Genomic DNA, 12261 nt, shown 5'->3' with positions numbered 1-12261 from the left:
TTAAAAAAAAAAACATCAATAGCAACAAAACTGCTAAAACTTGTGAAATAAAATTTAAATTAAAATAAATTCAAAAAAAATTTTACTAGTTTTAAATTTTTTATTCCAAATATAAAAATAAAGATAAAATTACATTTGCATGTATTAAATGCAAAGCAATTAGATTTCTATTAAATAATGGGTTATGCAAGGTGTTAGACAACCTGATGGCACTGCACTCATCAAATTGAAATCATCCTCTGACTCACCCTATCATCTACTTACTACTATTCTAAAGCTGACTGGGATTCTTTTTGTGATTTTCTTTGTGAAAGTCTTTGGGCTAATGTCTTTTCTCTCTCCGCTAATAAATGCACCTTCTACCTAACCTCCTAAATCCACGTAGAAATGGAAGTGTTTATTCCTTCTTGTCGGTTCCAAGTCAAGCCTTATTCTACTCTATGGTTTTCACCTTCTTGTATAGCTGCTAGATATAATCGTAATTATTTTTTTATCATTCTGACCGTATTACCCAACTATCATTTGATCATTCTTCTATCTGTTATTAACAAGGTCTAAAAGATATTGATCAACTTTCTAATATCACATCTTGATTCAAATGACTTACTGTCAGACAATCATTACAGTTTACGATCCTCTTGCTCTACAGTTGACTTGTTAATTGTTGTGACTGAAAGATTTTAAAAACTGTTCTAAGATATTAAAAAGCTTTTCTTTTTGATATCTTAGAACAGCCAGCCCGTCTTGAATCTGTTCTCACTTCTGTAACAGATTGGGGCTTGCAGTGGCGTGTAAATTTTAACTCCAAAAAAATTCAGTCATTTGTTCCAAACAACTAACGCAATACTGTCGACATTCTTATATTGATGAATGGCAATATCTTAACTGAGTCTTCTACTTTACATCATCTTGGATTATTGTTCACTACTGATTTCTCATGGAAACTGTATATACAATTGATTGCTAAAATAGCATCTGCTAGGGTTGCTTCTCTTTATTGTTTGCCATTTTCTTGCTCCTGACTCCATTCTCTACATTTGCAAATCTCTTATTAGCCCCTGTATGAAATACTGATGTTATTTTTGGGCTGGTTCTTTTAATAATACTTTTTTTTTCTAGACAAGGTTCAAAAATACATTGTAAACATAGTTGGACCTGCTCTATTTGCCAATCTTGAATCTCTCTGGCATCATCCTAAAATTGCATCCACTTCTCATTTCTATAAATACTGTCAAAATTGCTGCGCAATTGATCTACCATCTTTAGTTCCATCAACCAAAACTCATTCTTGCTTGACTCGTCATTCAGCAAAGTCTCATTCTTTTACTGTATCTGACATTGCATGTTCAAAAAAACTTTTATTCATCTAGTTTTTTTCCTTACACTTCAACCCTTTAGAACTCTCTCCCATCATCATGTTTTCATGACTCATACAAACTACAACTTTTTAAGTCTTCTGTCAACTGTTTCCTTGCTCTATAACTCTATTCTTCGTTTTCTAATAATTTCCGTGGAGTGGTTGCTTACAGCCTTGTTGCAAGTGAATCAGATTTTTTTTTTTTAAAAAAGGATGCAACCATACTGAATGACATACTTTTGAATAACTTTTTTTTCAACAATATTAGGAACTTTACCCCAAATACTAAAGATTTGAACCCAAACATCTTTACAACTTGACGTGATGGTGAAAAATGGTCTGCATATTTGAAATCAGCATATTTAATTTGTCTTAAAAAACCACCTAGTTAAAAAGATTTCCACACAAAAATTTTAATTTTTTATCAGTGTTATCATTTGTATATCTTTTGATTATCTATTATTTATCTATTACCTATTGATTATCTGTTGTTTACTATTGTTTATCTATTATCTTATGTTAATCTATTAATAAACAAAATATTTGTCATACTTGTTATAAGATTTTAACTTTTTTTATATCCTAACTTTTCACAAGTAATTTTTATAAGTTTATATTTTTATATCTTTTTATGTATTTATAAGTTTTGATTGTATAAAATTTGTATGCATAAAATTTGTATATTATATATTTTATTTTATTATAATAATATATTTTATTATAATATTATTACTTTTAATTGGTTAGCATAATTCAAACATATTATCTATGACAATGTTAGAGTTTGTAATGTTTTGTTTGACTTTTGGATTTGGTGCATTTTATTATTTTCAAAAGTTTATTTTATGAACAAAATTTAGTGTTTTAACTTTTTCATTTTTTTGTAAACTTATTTGTATTAGCCAATTAATTTAATCTTTGTGTATCAATTTGAATGTTTTTTTTTAATCAACTTTTTCCCAGTTTTCTTTAACAGTAAGGTAAGATTTTTTAATTTTTTCATAATATTTTAAGTCATTTTTTATTACATTTACTTTTCTCTATTTTATATTACTTCTTCAAAAATATTAAAGCTTTACAAACTTTATGTTTAATTGTATATTTGTAGAGAAGTCCTTTTTTACTGCAGTATTGTGTTTTTTATTAATTATGAACCAAATTTTTTATTATTAAAATGATTAAAATGAAATCTTAATTTCTACAAACATCAAACTTTCTGAGTTTACATGTTACATGTTTCTCACAATATTAGTTGTTCTTACAATTTTAGATACAAAAATACCAAAATCTAAAAAAGCAACATTTTGCAGATTTAGCAATGCATACTTTATTTATAAAAAGATTTAGCAATGCATACTTTATTTATAAAAAAAAAACTTTAAATACACAAAAAGTATAGGTATTTACCTAGGAATTTTTCTTGGTATAGGTATATACCTTTGATGGTTTTTATCTATACCATCAACAAATGTCGAAGAAAAATACTAAGAATTTTTTTTTAAACAATCTTAAGTTAAATTAAAACAAAATTTGAAATGTTATATAAAAATAGAATTTTTGGATATACAAATGCATAAGTATCTGGATATCAATAATGCATGTCAGTCATAAGAATATGATGTTAAAAAAACAAAAAAATAAGAATTAAAGAATAAATATTATTACTGTTGCAGGACATCCATCCAATTGTCTTCCACCATGATTTGAAACAATAATGCCTTGAATGTCATACTTTAAAGATTCAATAGCGTCTTCTTTCGTCAAGATGCCCTTCAAAAAAATAGGTAAGCTGGTTATCGATTGAATCCACTTTATAGAATCCCAATTAATGCTTGGATCTATTTGTTTATTTACATATTCCATTAAACCAGAACTATTTTCACTAGAAATTTGGTGACCATCATATCCTTTTAGATTTGCTAATTGAAGATGATCGGGTAGCTTAAATTTATGACGAACATCTGCAATTCGTTGACCAAGTTTTGGAGCATCAACTGTAAATAAAATTGCTTTATAACCAGCCTTTTCAGCTCTTTGAATCAACCATTTAGATAGTTCTTTATCCTTATAAACATATAGTTGCATTAGTAAAACTGCATTTGGTGCTGCTGCTGATATGTCTTCATAGGAAGTTGTTGAAAAGGTGCTCACTCCCATACTCGTACCAAACGAAGCAACAGCTAAAGTATTATTTTAAAATTTTCATAAAAAATTTTGCATAATATATACATTTGCTTTTTCATACATGCATACTAAATACATTTTCAGATTTCTATGTAAAACTGAATTTTAATGCAAGTTTTTTTTTTACATGTTAAAGATGTTTTAGCAGCAAAACTTATAATTTAAAAATAAATATACTTAACTTAGAGAACAATCTAATCATTTTATGAACACTTTTGGTTAAACACACCCTTTCAAATTTACAATCAACAAAGGGCAAACATATGTTTTTGTAAAATTACCATAAAATTTCCCAAATATTATTTTCTTAAACTTAAACAATTAACATTATTATTTTATTGTAGTAGTTTGAGTGTTTCATATTTACCTCATGTGTAAAAAAAATAAATAATTGACATCAGATTATGGTAATGTACTGTTTTACAAAAAAAAAATGCATTTGTTATTTGTGCTCATTACCACCACTATACGATAGTTATCAAACCGTTGACACAAACATCTGGTGTATTATTTGCCTAATTGGAAAGCTTAAACTAAAGGAAAAGTATTCTTTAGGACCAAAGGCACACAATAAAAATTCTAAAGATAGAATATCTTCTAAGCCTGAAACTTAAATCTATCCTTTCCATTAACAGAAAAAAGATGTTTTCAAAAAAGCATTGTTTGTCAATTATAGCTCAAGGTTCCAATCATTCCTGTATGATCGCAAAAGACACTAAAACTTGCATGATTTGGTCAAGAAAAATCAAGTTGTAGAAAAGCATATTGCATTTGCTGTGATAAAGGCAAAAGATTTTCTTGTTTCAACTCTCAACAAAGCAACAGGAACTCGACTGGTTGAAAAAGGTTTCAACCAAAAATTTGACACTGCGGGAAAGCATTTAGTTGTCAGTTTTCAGTTGTCAACTTTGCAACTACAAAAGAAGAAACTGAAGAACAAAAACTTGTTCATGACAAAAACTAGGAGGATTTAGCTAATAAGGTGCTGTTGGACTGAAATTACAGCTACAAACAATTTGACAAACTTGGAATAGATGACAGAATATCATTTTTGAAAAGGAACTTGGCTAAGGTAACTTACAAGAGTGATGAAACAAGTTGTTCTCAACAAAAAATGTTAACAGATTCAATAGCTCGATGTTGATTCAATAGCTCAATGTTAACAGATTCAATAGCTCGAGACACAAGTGTTAAACGTCAGCTCATTGATGCAATTGTTGAAAATCTACTTGAAACGTACAAGAATGCTAAAGGGTAGATGAATGTTATTCAAGTGAACGGCGTGGCATTTTACATTTCATGTGATCTAAAAATGGCCAATATTATTGGTGGAAGCCAATCCCATTCATTCATGCTTGCTGCTGTTGTAATGTCAATTCCAACAACCTATCAGAATGTGGATCTCTAAGATCTTTTGACACAGGCTTGGCCAGGAAGACGTGCAATTTCAAGTCTTTATATGACCATGTAAACAATATTTTGTTTTGATGATTTAAACATGGTTTTTAACAAACGCGCTAAAAAAATTGGTTTTTAATTACGATGAAAATAAATAACTGCGACACATTTTTCTTTACTAACATTTTTATATTAGCAAAACAGTAGTCTCTTTAATAAACTTTATATAAGAATCATTAAAGTTAATTCACTCAAAAAAAAGAATGATTTTGTTGAGAAGAAATAAAAAAGACTTTGTTGAAAGCCGTTTTAATTAAATAACTTTGCTCTTTGTTTCTTATGTTTTTATATTATTAAAACACATTTAAATAAAGTAAAAAATCACTGCTAATGATTTTATATTAAAATACTAATGAATAATAAATATATTTTTTTAAAATTTATACAAGTATATACTAGTATTAGTATATATAAATATATATAATATATATTTTTTATAATAAATGTCTTTAAATAAAAAAAAATTATATCAACTTTTTAAATAAACAATTTAACTATTTTTTCTTTTGTTTATGTTAATGTGAAGAATTGTTAAGAATCTTTTTTTTTTTAATTTTTAAAAGTGTGCATTTATTAAACATTATCGTTACAGTTTATTATTTATTTTAGTTAAGTTTTAGTTTTAGTTTTTTTATTTTTGTTTTAAGTTATTTTTATTTTATTTCACGTTGTTTTTTTTACAAAAATTTATATGCTTCTTTTACGATAAGTTTTTTTGTTAAGTTTCTTCATAGTTAAGTTAATTTTTTCAGCACATTTTTAAACTGTATACAAATTTTTAAAACATTTTAACAGCCGTCGTCAAGTTTCCAAAATCAAATAGTAATTGCGTAGTCATATTATGATGTCAATTCGCATTCCAAGCCTGTTGACACATTGAAAATAAAAATATGCAGAGTTTATTGCTAATGACTCAGATTTACACTGCAGATGTTTTGCAAAAAATTTTGCAAATGTTTATCATTTATTGTTGATCAATACAGACAACTCAGTGCTTTTTTTAGATGTTGTACCACCAATTGAACTCTATCTTCCTTTTGGAATCGTTAATCTTATTAGGACTTGAGCCTTGAGCCAAAAGAATGGCCAGCTGAGTTATTCATTCAGGTTGTACACTTTGATTTTTGGTGGGTTGCCAGAAAGGTAATTAATAACCAGTTCATTGATCACCTCCTGACGTTTTGAGTTGCATGTTGCTATTTTTTTTGTAAAAGTTTCACATTCGGCGGAAATCTTCCATATTCTTTTTATTTTTTCTTTTAGAGCTAAGTGTAGATCAATGTGGACCAGAGCGACCGTCAGGGTTGTTCCCCAGGTTTGAATTTTCTTTTCCAATAGTTGGATATACATTAGTAAATACCAGTTATGGTATTTAGAAATATTGAGGAGTTTGAAATTAACCCGACTGTTTTATGAAATTATCAAAATTTATTAAAAAAAATTATTTACCTTTTGCAACACCAATTTCGCCATCGGAATGTGCCATTTTTTGCATAGCAGATGGTGCAATACATATTGGAATCTTTATATTTTGTCCACAAACCTTGGTTTCTGTATTAACTTTAGAAACACCAAGCAGCACTCTTGGTCTAATTCTCAGCCTTAAGAGAATATCATAAAATTTAAGAGAAAAAAGATGTTAAGTGAAAAAAGAGTTTTCACTTGACGCCTGATTACAATACAGTATAATACAGGCCTTGTTTTAAATAAAAAACGGCTTAGCTCTTAAGCTCTTTGTGATTTTGGCATCATAAAACTATCTTTATTTTTTTTTTTATCTAAGGACATTAATTTCTTTAACTATCACAATAAAACAAATTACAGCAAAACAAGTTTATTTTACTAATTAAGAAAAACAAATCTAGGAGTGTTATTTTCTAAATGTACATATTGTGGGATGTCTATTTTGTTTCAATTTTTGTTTTGTTTTTAATATTAGATAATTAAATTTAATATTACATTTTTTATTATCATATAATATAAATAATTCTTTTCTTTTCACCACATTTGTATAATTGAATTAAAATATCTTATTTTTTTCATTATTTCTTAAAATTGCAATTTTGCAAATAATGATTTTTTACTTTTAAAATTTTATTAACAAACAAAAAATATTACTTGTTGCAAAGAAAAAAACTCAAGTTAATTACTTTATCAGCGCTTTTTTTGTAACAAACAAAGATTTAAGTTCCAAGAATTACTTATTAAAAAATTTAAACTTTTGTGCTTTCACTTGCCTTATAGCAAAAGAGTTAAATATACGCTTTATAAATAACTTTAATGCCATCTTATAAGTTATAACATGTTTACAAGGAATTTATTTTTTTGTAAAAAAATAGAAAAAGGAAGGAAAATCGAGAAAAAAAAATCTAGTTTTATTTTATTCAAATAATTTTTTTATTCAAAATCTTTCTAAATTATAAGGAAATTTCTGTTATCACTTTTTTGATATTGCATATAAAGCTGATGTAACTTTTATAAAATTTTTTCTAAACTGCTATTTTTCACAAAATAAAAATTATAAATATAAACAAAGACATTGCAAGAATTACATTGCTTTTGATTGCAAGCGAAAATTCAAGCAAAAATAATAATAATAGAGTCATATCCATAAAAGAAATTTTTTTAATTATAAAAAATAAACTCTTTAAAAGATGTTGTTTTAAGTTTATAATGTTTTTTCATTTTTTTGATAAAATACTTATTATAATAAAATAAACAAACAAAAAAATTAAAATATCAAAAATAAGAAAATATAAAATAAAATTTAATGTAAACTATTTTTTAGCTAATAACTTTTTGTTTCGTTTTTTAATTTTATTAAAAAATTCAGTAATTATTTTTATTGTTTGTTATAAGAAATTGTCTAAGTAAATGTTCTTGCTAATGCAAGTCGATAAATAAAAGTTTTTTTAATTTTTTTCTTTTATGATTTTTTCTTTTGCTGAACATTTTTGATGGAAAAGTTAGAAAAATAAAAGTTTCTTTTTTAACTTATTTTTTTAACTTATTTTTTTTAACTTATTACATTTGTAAATGGTGTGAATATCAAACCTAATTTTTATGCAAATTTTTTTTACATAATTGTCATTCAAACTTTTTAAGTGGTTTTTATAACATTAACTTCTTTTATCATACAGCTTAAAAGATACCTTTAGACTTGTTTAAATATTAAAAATGATAAAAAAAGGCATATGTGGCTTTACGCTTATGTTAAATAGCTTAGCGCATATGCCCGCCAGTTTATGCTTTAAAACAAGACCTGTAATATCAACAATATCAATAAAAATGCAATTGCTTTACATTAATGCTGAACTTATTAAAAGGGATGCGTGTTTGACACAAAACTCTTGTCAGCCATTGCAACCAAAAAAATGGCAAGAAATAGTTACAGCACTTTTTATAAAAAAATGCAATCAAAAGTGTTTGCAAATATCTAACTTATGTAAACTTCAAGTTATGTAATCTTAAAACATATATCAAGTTTTACAGTTTTACAGTTTTACTTAAAACATATATCAAGTTTTACTTTTACTTAAAAATTGCATTGCAGCAACATAGCATTCATTTGCACAATCCAAAAATCTTTTATAAGATGTTTTTCAATATCATCCTAATTGAAAACTTTTTCCCATTCAGTTTGTGAAAAATATATGCCAATTTATTTATAATTCAAAACCTTGTTTATAATTCAAACAAACATTTGATAAATTTGATTGATTTTATCATTTAAATAAAAGTTCCACGTTAAAACTAAATGTTTTTTTTTTTTTGCGCTGATTGGCTCATTGTAATTAATATTGAAAACTCTAACTGGTGATTCAGACAAAATTAGATCTAAAACTTGTTAAAATACCTTCACTAAGCTGAAATGTTGGATCTAGTATAATAGATCTACTAAAAATAGATCAGCAAAAATATGAGCATCTGAATGATCAGGTCCTGATATTGATGCTATACCAATGTAATCCCATGTTATTTCTGGATAATTAAAATCACCACACACAAGTATGCTTAAATAGATTTTGGTCATTCAGCTTGAGGCTAATTTCATTGATTTCATTGATAGAAACATGACGGACACTACAGTCGTTAACATCAAATATGTTAACAACTGTAGTGTCCATCATGTTTCTATTACAAAAATAGTATCTGGATCATCATTTTGTATACGTGATTCAAATAGGAACCATTTATTATTGAGCAAAGTTGGGTGTGTGTACCAACATTTTATCGAATCTCACTGATATTTTGTAATTGGATATTGGAGCGCCCAACATTAATTGCATTTGTAACATTAACTTCTATAGTATTCTGATTTAAAATACTTTGATTATCACTTTGGAAAGAAAAATCAAAAGAATTGGTTAACTTTAATTTCAAAGGTGGAAGATGTATTTGCATTTAGTGATTGCTATTAAGTCTTTTTTAACTTAACAACCTTATTGGATCTAGTACCATAGTAAAAATCTGGATCATTACTGCTACTATTTTCATTTATTCACTTATCCCTCAATTGCTTTTGTAAAATCCTCTGTGCATCTGTTAAATCTGGATTTATAAACATGTTATGAAAATCAATACTTCCCTTTAATTTTCTTGCGTTCTATAAAATTAGATTGCATGTTTCTCGACTATTAAATTCAACAATTACTAGTGGTGGTTTGCTTAAATCTTTAGGCCTTGATTGTATGATTCTGTTGGTTTGAACACTATTTAAACTCAAATTTTTAATGATTTTACTTATTTTACTTTTATCATCTTCATATTTATTCAAATATGAAGATGATACATGGTCAATGGTAATACATGGTCTAGTATTGTAAACACCTGTAACAATACTAGACCATGTATTACCAGCACTAACAATACCATATTATTTGTGCTATTTACTAAACTTCGTAATTTAGCAAATTCATTTTCTAGAACATCAATGATTTCCTTCTTCTCATCATTTTGTTTTTCTAAAATGCAAAATCTTATTACAAAATCTTTGGATGAAACTGTTGCCATTTGACTTGAAGATTGTTCTAGAATATTTATTTTAATCATCAAACCATCAATTATTTATTAGAGAGCAGTTAATATACTCATTTTAATTCTCTTGTTATAGCTTTTATTTGTTATTGTTTTCCTTACAAAAAAAGATCCTTTAGGAACTTTTTCTTTCAAATATGTAACAAACATTCTCACTTCCTAAGATCCTCTTCATGCAACAATATCTTTGTAGAACATACTAGGACAATAAAGATGGGCAGCGAATCAATTAAACATCAATGCACCAAGATATAGAACAATCTCCCTAATACTTTTAAAACTGGAAACTCGATATATCAATAAATTAAAAAAACACTTTTTGGATAGCTATTAGAATAACAACCTCAACAAAAGCAATATATCACTTAATATTCTTATTAAAAAATACTCTCATATATTTTTTTAAATACTTTTTTTATTCCTAAAGATTTATCTACAGCCTTTTTGCCATCCTTGTACAATGATTGTATGTGTATGTGCGTATGCATGTGTAGGTATATGTATACATATGTGTATATATGTGTGTGTACATATATGTGCATGTGTACGTATGTGTGTATATCTGTGTGTATAGGTATATGTGTGTATGTGTATATGTATATATATATATATATATATATATATATATATATATATTATATATATATATATATATATATATATATATATATAAAGATGTATACAGTGGGTGGCCATTGAAATAGGGCTATCACGTTTTTTGTTATATTGTCAGCATTAATTCACCTTTTAAACGTAAAATTCACAATTTTTCATAATTATTTACGACATTATTACAAATTATTGTGTAGGCAACAATATTTGGTTGCTAGCAACACTGTATTTTGCATGTTTTGACAATTAAAACCGTGAAATTGTGTTCAGTTACCATTGTAGAGTGCCGAAGCTTGACTATTTTTCAAAATTTTAATTTTTCAAGTGTTTTATTAAGTGAAAGACTTCTTTGAAAGTAGTTTTTCCAAAAATATACATTATTTCAACTTTTTTAATTTTCTTTTACATCCTTTTGTAGTGTGTTTATTTGTCTTTTAAATTTTTTAAAGTTTCTGACAATGGGTAAAAAAAAGATGTAAATGTTTGTAAAAAAAAGTGAAATAATGTCACTTTTAAGCAACACTAACTATTCTCAACGAGAAATTTCAAGAAGAATTGGCGTTTCTAGGCAGATTGTGCAAAGAATAGCATCAAAAACAAAAAATGGCGAAAACCCTATATCCAGACTCTGTAAAAAGGAAAACGCCTTACAACGCCAAGATCTGAGAGAATTATCAGGAATAATTGCTTGGAGAATAGAAAGAAACCCAGAAAAATAATCACAACATTGATTAAAGATGCTAGAATTAATATTAGTGATCGCACAGTCAGGAGACGCTTAGATGAGTTAGGCTTTAAGTGTTACTGTCCTGCGAAAAAACCAAAATTAACGCCTGCCATGAAGGATAAAAGACTGAAATGGGCTAAAAAAAACAACAATAAGACAACAGATGATTGGAGAAAGGTATTTATTTCTTAAACGTGTCATTTTCTGCTTTATTTCTCGATTTTCTTTAGATTAATGAAAGACTAACATTTTTTGAAACTTTTTTTTTCAGCTGTGCTTTTCTGATGAATCCACGTTTCAGATCTTGGACGACAAAGGGTAGGTGAAAAATTTAATCTAGACTGCATTATCGAGACAGTAAAACATCCATTGTCAATTATGGTGTGGTCGGTTATATGTGGTAAGGGTACGGTAAGGCTTTACATAGTCCAAGGGACAATGAGGCAGGACCAATACAAAGAAGTTTTAGAGCAAAAGATCATTCCTCAAGTCTGGGAATGGTTTCCAGATGGCAAATTTATATTTATGCAAGATTCTGCCCCATGCCATACGGCAAAATCCATTAAAAAGTTTCTTGGAGAGAAAAAAATTCCACTGCTGGATTAGCCAGAAAATTCCCCGGATCTTAATCTTATAGAAAATCTGCGGAAGCTATTAAAACGGGAGGTTTCTTCAAAAGAACTGGTGACAAATAAAACCCAGCTTATTGAAAAACATAAAAGAATTGGCACAGAAATGCATTGACAGCATACCACGGAGAGCAGAAGCTGTTATAGCAGTAAAGGGTGGATTTACAAAATATTGATAACATTACAATTTTTATAAATAAATAAAAAAATTAGTTTGTTTTTATATTTATATTTGATAAAAAACAACTATTTTTTAA

At 27.1% G+C, this 12261-nt stretch overlaps 1 protein-coding gene across 1 annotated transcript in view; it reads right to left on the bottom strand.

Moving 5' to 3' along the window:
- Positions 1 to 12261, bottom strand: part of LOC100211966 (uncharacterized) — a 92950-nt gene that overhangs the window by 39079 nt on the left and 41610 nt on the right. Inside the window, exons 4-5 of the mRNA XM_065805234.1 lie at positions 6449 to 6600; positions 3023 to 3537 (exon numbers count right to left, since the gene is read on the bottom strand). Coding sequence (XP_065661306.1) covers positions 3023 to 3537; positions 6449 to 6600 — 667 coding nt within the window. The remainder of the gene's footprint in view (positions 1 to 3022; positions 3538 to 6448; positions 6601 to 12261) is intronic.

The sequence above is a fragment of the Hydra vulgaris genome, chromosome 09, assembly GCF_038396675.1.
Source record: "Hydra vulgaris chromosome 09, alternate assembly HydraT2T_AEP".
NCBI lineage: Eukaryota > Metazoa > Cnidaria > Hydrozoa > Anthoathecata > Hydridae > Hydra > Hydra vulgaris.
Note: the sequence above shows the minus strand (reverse complement) of the source record. Positions and strands in the feature narration are given on the sequence as shown.